General features: G+C 41.3%; 1 protein-coding gene across 1 annotated transcript in view; it reads right to left on the bottom strand.

Moving 5' to 3' along the window:
* Positions 1-18,951, bottom strand: part of JAKMIP2 (janus kinase and microtubule interacting protein 2) — a 110,242-nt gene that overhangs the window by 37,293 nt on the left and 53,998 nt on the right. The window contains exons 2-4 of the mRNA XM_032801486.2: positions 11,365-11,635; positions 6,390-6,887; positions 242-451 (exon numbers count right to left, since the gene is read on the bottom strand). Coding sequence (XP_032657377.1) covers positions 242-451; positions 6,390-6,887; positions 11,365-11,493 — 837 coding nt within the window. The 5' untranslated portion in view covers positions 11,494-11,635. The remainder of the gene's footprint in view (positions 1-241; positions 452-6,389; positions 6,888-11,364; positions 11,636-18,951) is intronic.

Genomic DNA, 18,951 nt, shown 5'->3' with positions numbered 1-18,951 from the left:
CTTAAATCTGCTTTGCACAAAAGTGTAAGTAAAGAAATAGGCCCTGAATAGTTTAGTCCAGCAGACATTTCCTATGCCAAGAACTATTTCCTGTAATTAGAATTACCACTAGAAGACACTTCACAGAGTGAGACTTAACTACTATAGCAACATGAAAATGATGCAGGAATTAGGCAAAATAATTTTGCAACCCAAATAAAGCCCATTGTCTGTATTTTGGATTACATTTAAACCTGCTTACAGGACTGCTACAGTGCTCTGACCCATCTCCTGCTCTTCCTGGGATCTCTCGTTTGGGACTGCTCATGTTACACTCCGCCTCTTTCACTAAGAAGAGCTGTTCATCCAGAGCCTCCTTCTGCAGCTGGAGCTTCTGCACATAGCCCGTCTGAGTCTCCAGTTCTTTCTCCAAGGAAAAGATAATTCTGTCTTTAGCCTTGATTTCATCCATCTGAATTAAGAAATAAAAGCAGTGTTACTGCACAAGCCCAACAGAATGTCAGCACTGCAGGAGTAAGGAGAAATCACTTTACCGTTGTTGTTCACCTAGGGTGACCAGATGTCCCGATTTAATAGGGACAGTCCTGATTTTTGTGTCTTTTTCTTATATAGGCTCCTATTACCTCCCACCCCCATCCCGATTTTTCACACTTGCTGTCTGGTCACCTTATGTTCACCGCTGTATCTGCTATTAAATAGTACACCAAACTCATGGATTACACACTTCCTCAACATCATAAAAAACAAATAGTTACCGCATTGGATTAGTCAGTCTATGATGAGCAAAGGCCATACATTGAATGATATAGAAGTACAGCTATGCACAAAATATGGACTGATTTTCAAAGGTGCCCAGGTCCTTCACTCCCTACTGATGTACATGAGAGATGTGGGTGCTCACCTTCTCTGAAAATCAGACCAAGAGTTTAGTCTATCACCTTCATCATCATCAAACATGCACAGTCTCTGGAAGACCAAAGTGCCAGCTAGAGTGACCAGAGCTGATGGTGTTGCACCAGGACCAGTTCAAAGTAAGTGTAAAACCATCAAAATTAATATGATTAGGCTAGATCCCTAGCTATGGAGCTATATTGTTCACACCAGCTGAGGATATGGTCTGCATACTCATTTTGCACAGATGTAACATCCTCAGCTGTATAAATTGACACAGATTCATTGATTTACATCAGCTGAGGATCCTGTTCCCTCTATCAGTAGACTTGCAGTCAGGTGCCTTGTTCTCTGCTCCCTACTGGCAGTGTCATTCTAATGAATGGAGAATCAAGGTCCATAAGTTTCATTAGCTGTGTCACTCCTGCCTAATGTTCCAGGCAGATCCAGCACATATTGAAGTGTCTCATCCCTTTCACTAGAATCTGGATGACTGTTGCTATCCAGGCAGCTACAGTGGAAGACTAGAAGAGAAAGGGGAACTAACGTTTAGAATAAGATCATTGCACATAAGCCCTGAAAACTTTAAAGATAGGTATGAGCCAGCTAAATGCCATTGAGCCTAAGGAAATTCAGTGACTCAGAATTCATAAAACACTCAGGGAAAAAAATGCATGTTAACCTGTGAAAGTTACATGAGTCATTTCCCCAAAACCAGAATGCTGACTGTGCTGAATTTTACCCAGAGCCTCAAAGATATTTACCGATCCTGTCACCTTTCATGCATGCTGAAATCCTCCCAAAAGTATATTTTCAAATTAATGGGCTAGATGGCACTTAGACACAGAAGCCAAAACCTGGACTGTCCAGGTAAAATCCAGACAGGTGGTAACCCTAGGCCAGATTCTACTCTCTGTTACACACATGTCAATCTGATGCAACCCCATTGATTCCGATGGAGATACAGTGGATTTACACTGGCGTAAATGAGATCGAAGTCTGACCTAGTGCATGATACTTATACAATCAAGAGCTTTAAAAAGGGATTATTTTTCTGCTTAAAATACCAAATCACTCACAGAATATTCATCCAGGGCTGGGCTGAGTTGATCAGTGTCGCCAGCTCTCACAATTTTGTTGTGAGTCTCATGCTATTTACTGTTTATCTTAAAACCCACATCCTGGAGGCATGGCATTGTGTGAGAGTTTGAGCTTCCAGTTAAGAAAAAAAAGGAAGATCTTAGTCCTCAGGATTAAGAGAAAAGCTTGAAAATATGACACAAGAGAACCATAAGGCTCAAAAAAGCAAAAGGCCAACCAGAAAGAACCCAACATTCATTATTTTGAAACTCTCATGATTACTAAACCAGTCCCCTGATTTCGGGGGTCTGATTTCTCATTTTTTCTGAACACTGGGTAATGGCAATATTGTGATCTACCCCAGATTAGGGTCTAGCCCACCGATTTAAAAATGAAAAAAGAATTAATTTGAATGTTCAAATCACTATTCTTTTGTGCTTACCTGCCAAATCGTGAATTCAACTTTCTAGACCAAATTTGTTGCTGTTGCAAGTGGGCATAACTCCTTTGAAGCCAGTGGAGTTGTAGCCACTTGCCCCAGCACTGAATTTGACCTTCTGTGTTGTTTTTATAACTGTTGATGACACCATGAAGACTAAAGCAGAGAACATTGCTCCCCTCCACTGTTTAAAATCTTTCCATACTATCATTTGTATTAAAAAAGTTGGCAGGTAGCAACTGCAGACAGAGACATAACCACAACGTGCAGTAAGAAATCATGTAATATCTAATACAGCTCTTCTCTTATCCTGACACTAATGGATCAAACACATGTTTGGGGCATTGCAAGTATATTATTAGCTCAACTAGAATTCCAATTTCCTTTTAGATTAAATTTAATGTATAATAATAATAAAGGCTGTCAAGTGATTAAAAAAATTAATCGTGATTAATTATGCGATTAATCACAGTGTTATACAATAATGGAATACCATTTACTTAAATATTTTTGAATGTTTTCTACATTTTCAAATATATTGATTTCAATTACAACACAGAATAAAAAGTGTACAGTGCTCACTATATTTATTTTTTATTACAAGTATTTGCTCTGTAAAAAAACAAAAGAAATAATATTTTTTCAGTTCACCTAATACAAGTACTGTAGTGCAATCTCTTTATCATGAAAGTTGAACTTACAAATGTTGACTTATGTACAAAAAATAACTGCATTCAAAGATAAAACAATGTACAATTTTAGAGCCTGCAAGTCCACTCTGTCCCAATTCTTATTCAGCCAATCACTAAGACAAACAAGTTTATTTATATTTGCCAGAGATAATGCTGCCAGCTTCTTGTTTACAACGTCACCTGAAAGTGAGAACAAGCGTTCGCATGGCACGGTTTAGCTAGCATCGCAAAATACTTATGTGCTAGATGCGTTAAAGATTCATATGTCCCTTCATGCTTCAACTACCATTCCAATGGACATGTGTCCATTCTGATGATGGGTTCTGCTCAGTAACAATCCAAAGCAGTGCAGACCAATGCATGTTCATTTTCATCATCTGAGGCAGGGCCCACCATCAGAAGGCTGATATTCTTTTTTGGTGGTTTGGGTTCTGTAGTTTCCACATTAGAGTGTTGCTCTTTTAAGACTTCTGAAAGCATGCTCCACACCTCATCTCTCTCAGGTTTTGGAAGGCACTTCAGGTTCTTAAACCTTGGGTTGGTTAGAAATCTCACATTCGTTCCTTCTTTGTGTTTTGTGAAATCTACAGTGAAAGTGTTCTTAAAATGAACATGTGCTGGGTTATTGTCTGAGACTCCCATAACATCAAATATATGGCAGCATGCGTGTAAAACAGAGTAGGGGACATATAATTCTTCCCTAAGGAGTTCAGTCATTAATTTAAGTAATGCACTATTTTTTTAATTAACATCCTCTTGGAAGCATGTCCTCCGGAATGGTGGCTGAAGCATAAAGGGGCATACAAATGTTTAGCATGTCTGGCACGTAAATACCTTGCAACACCGGCTACAAAAGGGCCATGTGAATGCCTGTTCTCGCTTTCAGGTGACATTGTAAATAAGAAGCAGTCAGCAGTATCTCCTGTAAATGTAAACAAACTTCTTTGTCTTAGCGATTGACTGAACAAGAAGTAGGACTGAGTGGACTTGTAGGCTCTGAAGTTTTACACTGTTTTGAGTGCAGTTATGTAACAAGAAAAATCTACATTTGTAAGTTGCACTTTCACGACAAAGAGATTGCACTAGAATACTTGTATGAGGTGAATAGGAAAACAGAATTTCTTTTGTTTATCATTTTTACAGGTCAAATATTTGTAATAAAAAATAATGTACACTTTGATTTCAATTACAACACAGAATACAATGCATATGAAAATGTAGGAAAACATCCAAAATATTTAATAAATTTCAATTGATATTCTGTTGTTTAACAGTGCAATTAAAACTGCGATTAATCATGATTAATTTTTTTGAGTTAATTGTGTGAGTTAACTGCGATTAATTGACTGCCCTAATTAATAATAATAATTAATAAATTAATTTTATGGCCAATAATAAAAATGCTAGATATTGTACACAGCTAAGCTAAGGCTTTGGGATCTAAGCTCATCAGTACAGAGGTTAGGAGGAGTATCTATCTATCTATCTATCTATCTAATCTGAAATAATGAAGTACTTAGCGCTGGCATATCTAAGTGCTACTTAGTGTTGTGCATTTGACTGGGTGCATGGCTTTTTGTTCCCATCTTCTTCTGCAGCACAAGGTTTGGACACTGACAGAGGGAATTGATGGTCCAGTATTCTTAGCCAGCACGATAAATCCTCTGATTGTTGAAAATACAAACCTGAGATTTAGTAACATGTAGGAAGCCTCTTGGAATATCTGGAGGAAACCGCAGTGTGGCAAAAACCAGTATTTCCTCTTTGCTGGAGACCTTCATATTGCATGCTGCTGGCTTCTGAAGATTAATTTGATTTTATGTTGCATATAATTAACAATTATGAATGGGCCCCAGCAGCCAAATCTGGATCTAGATTTCCACTCCCCCTCAAGTTCTGGGGTGTTTGGATCCAGTGGTTCTGTTCAGCCCACTCTTAGGTGCCAGACTGTGCCTGGCCTTAGCACTGGTGACTGGGACAATGCTGGTAGAAGAAGGAAAGCACATAAAGCCTTTTCCCTCTGTCAACACACTGGGCAAATTACACACAGGAACAGTCAGTCACCGAACTCTGTGTAATTTGCCCAAAAGAGGCTGAGAGGTTTGTAGAGGGGGGCAGGACCAGGAGTATGGAGAGGGATCCCCACACACTCCTTCTGCACTTCCTGGCACTCTCCTAGGAATTGTGCCTTCTGAGGCTTCGTCCATCCCAGAGCTGTCCCTTGGGGCTGCACAGCTCCCTACACAGTCCAATGGCTCAATGGCACAAACTAGCCCTAAGGCAGGATCTTGATCATGTCTACAAAGACAGAGTCTGATAGAGCTGGGTTTGGATTTCAGGGATGTACAACTGAGGGCTTTTGTTCAGTTCCACTTCTAGCTAAAACACCCAGCACCTGCAGTGCAGGTGGTTTAATTTTGTGTCAGATTGCTAGAAAGACAAAGTCACTGCAGAGAAAAACATCACTCCAGTCTTCGTTGTGATAGAGCTACTGCTGCTGCACTGCAAGCTGGGAGGAGAACGCCACTTTCCCCTAAGCAGAATGTTTGAAAAAGACATACACATGGGCAAGCAGAGAGAAAATAGAAAGACTAATAGAAAGAGTTAAGCCAGGCAAAGGTGTTACATCTACTAATCTGGTAAAGCTATAAATCTGCATGTTTTATGCCCTATACTGCACACTAAAATTCTCCTGTAACCCAAAGGCTGGGGACCGGTGTTTTCAGGGAAGGAAGATCTGGGGCTTATTCCTGCTGCTGTGGTGAAGTTTTGAGTGGCCATGGGTAGCACAAAAGCAACTGATGTCTCCTGCTGTAGATGGCAGGTATAATATTTATGCAGCGAGTCCAATGACAGCCTCCTACTTCCAAAGCACAGGCCCCTACCACTCGAGCTAAAAGAGAATTCTTGTTAGCAGTATAGGACCATAGCAGGGAGAAGCTCTGATTCCATCCAGAAAGGGCGGCAGTGGTGTGTGTGTGCGTGTGTGTGTGTGTGTGTGTACCTATTTATACACACACAAACTACCAATTTGTTACAGAATATACCATTAACATATTTCCTCCTGGGTTCTAGTAGTCCCGTGAGTAGCTCACATCAGCAGCTCCCAGCAACTTCATCTCACCTAATTCCGAGAGAGATGTCGTAATTGGGAGTATTTTAATCTGTTTGCAAACTAATTGGACTGCCCAGGTCTGACTGAACGGGAAACCTATCAGCATTAGAGGCAAATCAAGAAGGCTGTAAGGAGTCACCCCAGCTGTTTGGTGCATAGGGAGATTACTAACCAGTCTGCGAATATCCCTTTCACTCTCCCATTTGATCTTAGAGATGCTTTCCTGATGGGATTGATGTTCACTCCGAAGATCACCCGCCTTGATTTTATCAGCCTGGATCATGTTGGTAAGGGCCTCGTCCACCTGCTTTTTGGCAGATTTTAGTTCAGTAATTTCCTGCAAAAGTTTAAGGCGCTCGGAGTCAAACTGTTTCCTGGCCTCTTCACGAGCCTCAATAGTCATCGCTGTCCTTACTTTGTCACTACTCCCGTCCCGCAAAGCGTACAGTGCTGACTTGAGGCGCTGGATTTCACTGTCTCTGACTTTAACCGTCCGAGTGATTTCCTGCTCGTGCTGTTTGATCAGGTTCTCCCGCACTGCCTGCAGCTCTTTCATTTTCTCCTCATGGAGTTTGGCTTTAAGTTCAGTGATCTGCACAGTCTGCTTGCGTTGCTCCAGTTCTCTGATCCGCTTAGTTTCTTGAATCTTTTCTCTTTCAAGTTTGCTGACCTACAGGTTGAGAAGAAAAGAAAATCAACTGCCAGAAACATGTTATAAAACATGCCCATCTGAAGTACCCCTACACTCCTGCAACTCAGGGCAGGAAGCCACCTGAGATACTCATCGATTCCTGCAACACCCTCAGTATGAGAAAATATGGGCCACATCCAAAAGGACTTACTCAACTTTATCCCGTCTTTACTCAGGCAAAAAGTCTCATTAACTTAATTAGGAGTTTTTCCTCAGTGAGGACTTCAGCCTTTGTCCCTACATATTTTTTCTCAACACAAGTACTTCACTGCTGTTCATTAAAACAAATGACTGAAGCCTGTTGCCCGTGCAACGACCCACCCTGCAAGAATAGAGCAACCCAATAATCTTCATTAATCTTATCCAACAAACTTGTATGTGCGTTTTAGAGCTCGTTAGCAACCCTACAAGTCAAACTCACGTGAACATGCAATGAAGGAATGCAACTTGATGAAGAAAGAGATTTCAATAAGAATTGAACAAGACAGGCTTACTATTTACAGTAAGAAGGGAAAGGAAGGATTTAAAAATGATAAAAACTCCTGTGGCAATTTCCTTTAAAAAATACCATAAAGAATCAGAGAGTGAGCAAACCTTTTAAAGTGAGAAAGACAAGGAAAGATAAAAAATCAATAATAATAATGATAATTAATAAAATGCTACCTCAGTTGAAAGCCCTCCAGGAGACACGGGTGGTGCCTGCTTACAGTCATAATTGATCTGAAGGATGGGATATGGTAAAGCTAGAGAATGCTGTATGCAATATGCATTGAGGTGACATGCTTCTCTTCCATTCTGTCCCCAAGTGGTCTCAGATATATTCTCAACCAAAATATGTCTCCAAGGGGGAAAAGAGTCCTAAAAGTCCAGTTTCACTTCAGTTTCAAGTCACAAGTATTAGTCAGATCCTAAAACTGAGCAGTGTGTTTCTTAGGGTTTCTTAAAAAAAATCCAGTGAACAACTTATAGAATCATAGAAGTGCAGGGCTGGAAGGGACCTCGAGGTGTCATCAAGTCCAGCCTTCTGCACTGGGGCAGGACCAATTAAACCTAGACCATCCCTGACAGGTGTCCAACCTGTTCTTTGAACTTCCTGTGATGGGGATTCCACAGCCTCCCTTGGATGCCTATTTCAGAGCTTAGAGTTAGAAAGTTTTTCCTAATAGCTAATCTAAATTTCCCTTGCTGCAGATTAAGCCCATTACTACTTGTCCTACTTTCAGTGGACACAGAGAACAATTGATCGTAGTCCTCTTTATAACAACCCTTAACATATCTGAAGACTGTTATCATGTCCCCCCATCAGTCTTCGTTTCTCAAGGCTCAACATGCCCAGGTTTTTTAACCCTTCCTCTAAGGTCAGGTTTTCTAAACTTTTTATCATTTTTGTTGCTCTCCTCTGGAATCTCTCCAATTTGTCAACATCTTTCCTAAAGTGTGGTGCTCAGAACAGGACACAGTACTGCCATTGAGGCCTGACCAGTGCCAGGCAGAGTGGGACAGTTACCTCCCATCCCTTACATACGACCCTCCTGTTAATACACCCCAGAATGGTATTAGCCTTTGTCACAACTGCATCACGTTGTTGACTCATATTCAATTTCATTCTTAGGGCACCAAGCTCTTCAACAGCCCAGGGCAAAGTTGTCAAACTTGGGTGTTTAAAATTAGGCACCAAGCTCTGTATTTAGGCACAAAATACGAGTGCTCTGATTTTCAGAGGGGCTGAGTGCTCACAGCCCTCCCTGACAGCTAACAGCATACCATAATGGAGCTACTGTACTATTAGCCTAGGGTTACAGTGGAAATAAAGACAGAGAGGGTCAGTGAGAAAATGAAGTGGAAAGCATGAGAGAAACTTACTATGGTTTCAAGTTCCTGGCAGCCAGCCTATGGCTCCTAAGAAGAGAAGCTAATCCCTGCCTGTGTGCTAAGACATCAGTGCCAAGGCTTGAAAAACCATTGTGCCTTTCCAGGTTCTGAGATCAGCCTGCTGTAAAAGTCTGAGATGCAGGATGAATTCAAAAGAATGACTGTGTCAGTTTCCTTGCTGCTTGCAAATCCTGCCATGTTAAAATGGTTTGCAATTAATGGCTATAAATCTCACTGGACGGTGAGGGGAGAAACACCCCCAGAGATTATCAGCACTTCGGATAACCCCAAACTGTCTATTAGTTCTTTCATCTTGTTTCTGCTACAGCTAAAGAAACTGATTTCCACTCAACTGGCCGATGGGCCTCTGAGATTGCCATTAGCTTTGATATATGGATAAGAAAGCCTTTCACGATAAAAGACCTGATGGAAGCTAACGCACTTGCTATTGTTCAGTTTTGGATGCTACAAGCAGCCCAGCCTAGGTTTGTTTGCCGAGGCCATGCTTATTTGTGACGCAGTCAAAGAATTTCTGTCACAGGTTTCAATTACAATCAACTGGAAAAAAAAAACCATATCACTAAGTGCTGCCCTTTGAAACTGCTACTGTGGCTCAGTGGCAGATTCAGAGTGCTAGCATCTGGGCAGCACTGGCCATAAACTCAGTACTCGGGGATAAGAAATCAACAACTATAACATGGGACTTCTGTTGTTTGCTGCTCATAAAGGACACCTTGTTAAAACTAAAGAGGGTCACTATCTAACTAGCATCCAAGGCTCCTGAGTAGAAGCACCTGTAAGAAAGCAGGAGTACTTGTGGCACTTTAGAGACTAACAAATTTATTTGAGTGTAAGAAAGTAGGAAGTGTTGCAGTGGGAAAAAAACCATTACATTATAAATCAGCTTCAAAACTGGATGATGTTTCGCCAACCTGAAACCATCTACTTCTGCAAGCATGACCAGCAGGAGGTGGAAAGGCTATCTGCACCCTCTCTGCAGAGCAAGTGCACAGTGACAGCTACAAATTTACACTCCCATTCCGGTCCCTTTCAGCTGGAGTGGCATGAAGAGTCCTAAAATCCCCATATTCTGCCAGGGAAGGATTCCCTCAGTGCAGGTACTGTAGAAGTCAGCTGTAAAGCTGCTTCCTGAAGATGCCCTGCAGGTCTCAGCGTGCTGTTGGGTTGAGGCAAGAGGTAACAGACATATATTGGGGTGGGACAGCACTGAAGAGATCCAGCCCATAGAGATCCCTGGGAGGCTGCTGCACTTTAGACCCTAAGTGCTGTCTAAGTTATGCTGGGCCTCTCCAGCCTCTTACGGTATGTCACATGGCAAGAAAAAGACCTGAGGCAGAGAGGCTCAGCCTGGGTCTACAGACTCTGACTTGTGCAATGGGGGTGAAAGTAGCAGTATAGCTGTTTCCAGTTGGGCTGGAGCTAGGCTCTGACTCCCACCCCCCTCTCTGGGTTTTAGAGGCCAAGCAGGAAAATCTACACTGCAATTTTTACCCTTGTAACATGAGCCCGTATCTGTAGACCACTTGTTGCCATGGGTTTATGGTTTTTTGCAATGTAGACGTACCCTTAAGGGTACATCTACACTGAATAAAAGACAAGCAGCATGGTTGTGGCTAGCACAGGTCAGCTGACTCAGGCTTGTGGGGCTTGGGCTTCAGGGCTAAAAACTGCTTTGTAGATGTTCGGCTCAGGCTAGAGCCTGAACTCTGGGACCCTTCCCCTTGTGGACCCTCCCCCCCAAAAGGTAAGGTCTACATTGCACATTAAACTGAGCGCAAGCCTCCATTCTGTCCATATACAGATTAGTCTGACTTGGGTAAGCAAGCATTTAGGACTCGGGTCTGAGGACCCTGCTCGGGGATGGCTCAGAGGCAGAGTCCCACTGTGACTTGGGTTCAGTCGCTGATAGTTTGCAGTGTGCATGCAGCTCAAGCTGCAGACCAGAGTCAGAAGGTCTGACTCTGAAGTGCTGCATGGATGCGTTAGCATGATTATGAGACCTGGGTCTAGCAATTTTAATGCAGAGTGGAAGTTTAGGTGTGGACTAGGAAACACTTGTACTGCAAACCTGAGTGCCATAGACCTGGGTTTATAATGCAGTGCACATAGCCTTAGAGGCACAGCACAGAATCACATATTATATATTTATGAAGCACTTCACTCACTAGTGAAATGCAATCCTCTTTGAAGTGGCCAAAATAAGTCCTTTGAGAATGCACAGCAACACTACACAGTAGGCAGAGATAACAAATGAAAAACATGGCAGTCACAGAACTAACACCAAATTTAAGGGTGGCAGGATAAATCTAACTACTTGGAATGCAGTCAGGATCTTGAGGTCAACAAACTTCTTCTTCATAGGCCTGAGCCTCCTTTAACTTACCCCCTTGTAAACAGAGTGTAATTCCATTGAAGTCAGGAAAAAAATGGTGTAAGTACAGAAGAATCAGGCCCTGTCTTCTGGTTAAAAAATATGTGCCTACCTTGATTTTCTGTTATATAGTTTTTCCAGATCTTTTTCTCCTTTGCAGATACTGTCATTTAATACTGACTCTTCACTCACCTTCGATTTCTCCTGATGCAGCTCGATTTGAATGTCTGTTAGCTTGGTCCTGAGCTCTTCATTGGCAGCCTGCAGGGCAACAATCAGTGCCTCAGGCTTCTCGCCCTTGCTACGTCCTTTTTTTGACATTGTTTCTTCCTAATGAGAGTCTACGCCTTTAATTCCTTTCAAATAGGGACTGCCATCTTTGTTTGTTCTGTTCAGTGCAAGTTGTCTCAGCACCTACTGTGTGACATTCCTTAAGGTCCTGTCCTCAGCCGCTTTGGAAGCCCTGCGAGAAATAAGACACACTGTTATTTGTAAGTGGGTCAGTGGCATCACTAGGGTTCATGTGGCTACCAAACATTAAGACAATAGTTCATTTTTCCAAACACTATGACCTCTGTCCAGAGACTTGCAAAGGGGATTTTAGCACAATCAAATTGCTGTGTGTGAGCTTGGCATGCCTAATGGCTTGCAAAGCTGTGTCCTCCCTCTTGTTTTCTCCAGGAGGCATTCCACAAAGAAGTAGGATCCAGTTTGTTTCATAAGGATTTTTGTAGCTGAGCAAAGAGAGAGATTTTTAAAAATAATTTTAGTTCTGGTAGTTGCCACTGATTCAAAGCCTAGGATAAAGAGGTGTGTGCAGAATAAGCACAGCATTGGCAGCAGCAGAACAAGCATCCTCCACATTGCCTCATCAATCAGTGTCTCTATCCTGACCTGGGATGGCTACCTTCATAGGCATGCTGGCAGTGCCAGCTCCATGGCCATTAAGTCCCTAGCATCTCCAAGTCCTACATGACAATTGTTCACAGCACAAAACCAACATACACATTGACATAGTTGGTGATCTGGAGAAGTCCAGGACTAGCATAGCAGAGTGTGTACAGGCTGTGTTTCTCATCCTCCCCTGTGTATCCTTTCCCCTGGTCATCTGTGCAAGGACCAGGGTTAACTTTCCCCATAGGTACTGGAGAACAGGTAGTCCCACTGCCACTTCTCTAGATGAATCAGAGACAAAGACTAGGATTCCAAAGGGTGATTGACACCTTTTGGGGGAAATAACCCAATACGCATTAGTAATTTTGTCATGCAGTGAAAAAACTAGCATTCTTTCTTGTTACCTTGAGTTATTTTTTATTTCCACTTGTATATTATGAAATGTATCTTGAAAATGTCATCCTCTAATTCCATTTTAACTGAGCTTCCATATACTGCTCCCAGTTATGCTGCTGTAACTCCTTTGAAATCAATAGAGTTGCTCTAGATTTACATTATTGTGACCAAGATCAGAATCCAGCCAGTATTTCCTGCACATTGCCCATGCAAAACAGAAGACAGAAGGTCTAATTTTGCTCTCAGTTACACCAATGCATTGTTTCCAGTGGAGTTGCAATGGTGTGACTGAGATCAGAGTGGAGCCCAAAGATTACAGTAAATTGAGACTCATGCTTGTTATAGGAGTGGGTGGATATTGTGAAAGAAAATCTACTCTGGAAGTGGCATAGTATAACTGGCCCATTCTTATCATCTGTGTTGTAATGCAGCACAGCAGGGATGACATTATAATGTCCAGCTCAAGCTCAGAAAATGAGGCAAAGGAGACGGGAATGGTTAAGAATGTGAAAATCTGACTGCCGATGACATATGAATGCTAATGCCTTAAGACATGCTTGGGCTTAAACAAAGGCTGAACTTTCTCAAGATTAACCATGCAAGCGATTGAGCTGGAGAAATAAAACAGTCTATGAGCTAAGCAGGAAAGAAAATAGATTAAAAATTCACAGGTGACGCTTCCCTACAGGGAAGTGATTGTTTTAAAGACCTGAACTGCAGTTACAGTAGGAAGTACTTTCACTGGCTGTACTACTCCAGAACCCTAATTTGCAGAGGGTATGAGAGGTTCTGAGCCCACCTCAGTTCTGATTGGCTGAAAGTGATCTCATGACTCAAACACTAATAATACGGCAGCGGGCATGCATCACTGACGACAGTCCTGCAGGAGTAGCCCTGTGGTGTGCTGAGGTACTTTAAGGTCAGCCTCCCATAGAAAGGCAGCAGTCTGTAAAAGATGGATGCTTTTAGTTGCGGAATGAGATACTTTGGATACTTAAGCTTGAAAGCATAAAGCATGATGATTAAACATGTCATTGCTACACAGCTGGAATGTCTCAGTGTTACCCTGCTAGCTGTTGTGTATGAAGATAGAGCAGGCTGGAATCACAGCAAGGAAAATCATGTTAAACTGCAACAGGAGCACCACTTGAGGTTCGAAATGTGAAAGTAAAGAGAGGAGATAAAATGAGGCATGACAAAATAAATTCCTAGTCTCCTCCAAAGGGCTAATTTCCTCCCTATTGGTTTATCAAATATTCATTATATCTTTTTTATGCAGATAAAAACATGGGTTGAGCATTTGGTTAGCAAGCAATTTACAGAGACTGCTATGACACACTGAACTGCTGAGATAACAGAAGCTTCAGCTAATGCACTGGGCTGGGCCACTTACTTTGCTTACAAATCTTAAAATGCTGCTAAGCATTATTACCAGCTACAGGGCTGCGTTTACTTGATAGTATGGGTCTATAAGATTGCTTCATAATGGATTAGGAACTGGATATACAAGACCCAAGCAATGACAGTGAATATAAATCCAGTGTAGCAGTAATACAATACACTCATGTAATCAGTATTAATACAAAAATTACAAGCACGTTAACTAATTGCAATTCCTATGGCCAAATTCTGCTAAGGGTTACTTCATGGAGTAACTTTGAATTTGTATTTTGGGGCCGAATCCTTCCCAAATTGACTATTGTGTGTAGTGCTTACTGTGGGAAATTCCAACTGAAGTCAATGACTCTCAGTAAGCACTGAGTCTTGAAGTAAGTGTGTAGAGTATTGTGTCCCAAGACTGTAATCACTAGTAAGATCAGTAGCATGTTATAGATTCTTAACAATCAATAGACTTAATGGGCATTACGCTAGCTGGTTTAGTAACATCCTTACTAGATTCAGTAGACTTAATAAATAATGACCAGATGGCAAAGTACTGCTTATTTTTGACATCTTTCACACTAATAACTTTCTCTCTGGAATGGGAAAATATGGATCTTCAGAGATTGAAAGGTACATGACTATCAAAAGGAAGGTCATAAAAAGGATATGTCATTTCATCTTGGGATTCAGTGTTAACTCTTAGCAGCACAAATGACATATTCAATGAAGTATTACAGTCCTGAGGTATTTTGCATGTGCTGTTTTATCGTCTCTCCAAAGACTGTTATCCTGGGATGGACGGATGTTATATCTTTAAAAAAATTGAGATGAGCATATAATTCAAAACAATGTGTTGGATGGGTTTAGCCTATCAGTGTGGGCACACCATACTCATTAGCTGATCACAATTTCTTCAACTGTATTCAGAATTTGATAACTTTTTATTTTAACTCTACTACTGTCATAAAAAGTGCCCTGGGATTGTTTTTCTGCTCCCACAAATCAGGTGAAGTATCTACAACAAACTGGTGCAATTGTAAGCACAAGTTAAGAGTGCCTGCAGTTTTACATCTCCATGGAGACCCAGCTCTAAAGATCTATCTCTCTTCCCTCAGGTGTCCAGCTCCATTATATTCCCATGATCTTGTCTCAACATGTAACAGGCCCCAGACCCTTCCAACATGCTGCGAGCAACTTCCAGACCTCCTGCAGAGAATCCCATTGTGTTGCTGGCCTCTCCAAGACCTTTCATCTGAGGCTATGTCTACACTACCCCTTATGTTGGTATAACTTACGTCTTTCAGGGGTGTGAGTGAGGCACCTACTTGAGTGACATAAGTTACATCAACCTAAGCACTCGTGTGGACAGAGCTTCTCCCGCTGACATAGCTACTGCCGCTCATTGGGGGTGGATAATTACGTCAATGGGAGAGCTCTCTCCTGTTGGCTTAGAGCGGCTACATTAGACAGCTTACAACAGTGCAGTGTCATTGGTACAGCTGCGCCGCTGTAAGCTCTCCAGCATAGCCAGAGCCTTACACTCCAACATGCTTCTGCTTATCTCCATCTTTTAAAATCTGTTGTGGCCTCCAGCTGCCTCTCTGCTGAGCCAGTGGTCTGTGGGCATTCACAGAGAGGAGTCTTACTTTACAACAGGAAAACACAAAGAAAGAATGACTATAATTGTCTCCGGCTCAGAAAAATCATTTTAAATCCTCTCGCAGCCCTGATCTATTGCAAATGCAATTTTAAATGTGCAATACCCGTAAAACCAAAACATACTTAAAAACACTCCTTTCCCTACAAACAGATCATTATATAAGCGGTAACTGGGATTTCAAACTCCAGAAGTACTGCAGTAGAATAACATTCAGAAACTACCTTACTTGCAATAAAATAGTATTTATTTTATTAGCAAAAGTAACAATGCACTGGGAAGCAAGCAGCCACATTCTGTCCACTTTACAGCCTTTTTCTGAATTTGATTTAGCTGGCATGCCTACTGGTGGTGGGAACAGTTTGGTTGATAATGATATTGGTTGATATTCACTTTGAAGAATAACTGAAATATCCCTGGCTATATGGATATTTGGGGCATGCAGACACACAGTTTAGCACTTGAACTGCACAAAATTCTTAGCGTTCAGTGGCAACCTGTTGCCTTTTGTCTTAATCACCCTAGGGACAATTTTCAGACACCTTGAATACATAATCTGTGATAGTCACATGCTCTGCTAGAAGTCCAGAATAAACTACCAGTGCCTGTAAAAGAGAAGTAGCAGCATTTCTGATACAAACATTCTGATACCCTGGTGAATTTCACTTTCATTGTTTTATTAATGCAGAGACAGATTTAGGGTGTTGAGTTGTGTTATAGTCTAATTCACAAAAGTAGTTAAGAATATCTATTGAATACGTATTGTAGATAACCTTGTGGCTAGACTGTCTGTCTGCAGTAGCACTTAAGAAAATTTACAGTAACATGAGCCAGGTTAATACTGACCTCTCCAGATCAAAGGCAGTTCTGAAGAGAGGCAATGTGGTCTTGTGGTTAGATCAGGGATTTTGATAAAGACTCCTGTGTTCTTTTCCCATCCCTTCAACTGAGTGCTTTATTTTATGATCTTGGAAAGTTCACTTAATTCTATGCCTCGCTTTTCCTATCAATAGAAGGGGTATTATAATAATAATAATAATAATAATTAATAATTAATAATAATAACCTGTCTCACAAGGGCATTGTGAATAGAGCTGGTTGGGAATTTTTCAACAAGTAATTTTTTCATCAAAAATGCTAATTCATCAAAACTGAAACTATTTGCAAGTCTGAGCTGGGTTCGATGAATTTCCTAACTCGAAAAAATTTCAAAATGGTCAAAAATGTTTCATTTTGACATTTTCTAAGTGAAAAATTCAGGTTTTCCAGGTCAGAATAACTTTTTAATTTTAAACTTAAGCTAATTAGACTGGGCAAAAAGGTTAAAAAAGAATAAAGGTTAAAATCAAAATGAAACATTCTGAAATTATTGAAATGAAATGTTTTGACTAACCTGAAATGGAAAAAAAAATTGATTCATGAATATTTTTGAGATTTTGCCTTTCCATCCCTATTCAAGATCGGAAAAAGCTTCAAACTCTTGAAAATATCCACAGGGCAAGAAAACCATTTCCTGCCCAGGTCTAGCTGTGAGGCTTAAATAATTAACATAACAAAGTACTTTGAGATTCTTTGACATTAAGCTTTATGTTCCCGATAAAGGCCTGGTGTTTTGGACCTACTGCCTGGGAATGTTCTCATTGAATTAGGAGTACAGTATTATGAGTGAGACAAATCCTAGGTCTTCGCTCAATTTTTACTCAGGTAAAACTGCCAATGAAATCAATGAGTGCAAATTCAGAATTCAGTTTAGAGAAATGGGCATCCTGTTATCCCAAAGAATGAGAGCGCATGTGTGATAATGTAATGCTAGGTAGAGGATGCTGTGTGATGGTGTTCACCTTTCAATCTATGCCAATGAGATTAAGAATAAGAAAGAGTCAAGCTTTGTCCACACCCAATTGGAAAAAAATGTGATAGGACAGGTCTTAATCACAGGCCAGTCCAACGCTTCCTTTGTCAAAAATCTTGAGACATTTGTCTCTCAGTTGCTCACTAGCTGGACTTTGACAAAATCATAGATAACTTCTAGTCAGGCATCAATTCATCCCATGCAGGGATGGAGACTGAAATGAAGAGTTAAAACACTTGATAAATCCCATTAGCTCATAACTCCTGACTGACCCTGTCTGTGCTGCTCTTTTCATTGATCTCATTGATGTTTTCAGTAAGGTCACCACTTTGTATTAACCAGCTCAGACATCATCTTGACTACCTGTTCAGCCGAACTCAATGTACAGCCACAGATGAACCTATCATACAGTGCTTTAATGTACCCCAAAGTGTACCACACGGTTTAATCCAAGACCCTCTGTTAGCACCTTTTCTTGTAGTGGAGCCCTAAATCCCTCTACAGTTCGTCTGACAGCATTTCCATTCTAAGCTCTATGTTTCAGGGGTTTACAGCTGAAATGCTAACATCGATAACAGGATGAAACATTGCAAGTAAGGTCTGAGCTACAGGGTAAAGCATTTTAATATAAATAATGCATGCAGAGGGTCCCATTTACAACACAGCTCCTTAATTGTGCCTCACGTGGAAGCCATCAGGCCTTCTGATCATTTTTAATTCTTGAATTACTGTAGTGATCACCAGTAAAACATACCTGACAAGCTTACAAGCAACACTTCATATTTCCACAGCACATTTCATCAGGGAATCTCGGCGTCCTTTGCAGACATCAATTAACAAAGCTTCACAACAGCCGTGTGAGATCGGCAAGAATTAGTATTCACATTTTGGGGCAAAGATGGGGAAATAAGTGATTGCAGAGGTGCTGAGCATCCATAACTCCTGTAGAAGTCAATAGTAGCTGCAGGTGCTCAGCACCTCTGGAAATCAGGCCACGTGAGTAGGTGCCTGAATATGGATCGAGGTGCCTAACTTTAGGAAACTAAGTTTAAAAAAATTGTCCTGTGTGGGTCCAAGGTTATATCGGAGTCAGTGACAGAGATGAGACTAGAACCTGAATCCTGACTCGCATTTCACTGCCCTATAACATACCACTGGTTCATAGGTTTTTAAGACCGGAAGGGACCATTAGATCATCTAGTCTGATGTCCTGCACAATACAGGTCATAGACTTTCATCCCATTACTCCTGTATGAAGCCCAATAACTTGTATGTGACTAAAGCAAGTCTTCCAAAAAGGCAATGCATCATGGTACTCCGAATTAAAGCCCTGGGACGGAAATTCCATTTTTCAAACAGCTCCAACAGTGAGTAATGGGACTAATCACAATGTGTAAAGTTAAACATGCACAGAAATCTTTGCAGGATTGGGGCCTAAATTAGCATGGGCAAAGTGCTTCCCTCAGAATTTCTTGGGCTTGCCCGTGATATTATGCTCACCCTACAAGCTTAGCTGTCCTATTGATATCCATAGGAGTGCTGCACACATCCGGAAGGCTAAGCCCCACCATACGTATCTGAGAGTGAAATACTCTCC

The sequence above is a fragment of the Chelonoidis abingdonii genome, chromosome 7 (assembly GCF_003597395.2).
Source record: "Chelonoidis abingdonii isolate Lonesome George chromosome 7, CheloAbing_2.0, whole genome shotgun sequence".
In the NCBI taxonomy this organism is placed as follows: domain Eukaryota; kingdom Metazoa; phylum Chordata; order Testudines; family Testudinidae; genus Chelonoidis; species Chelonoidis abingdonii.
This window is presented reverse-complemented; position numbering and strand designations above follow the sequence as displayed.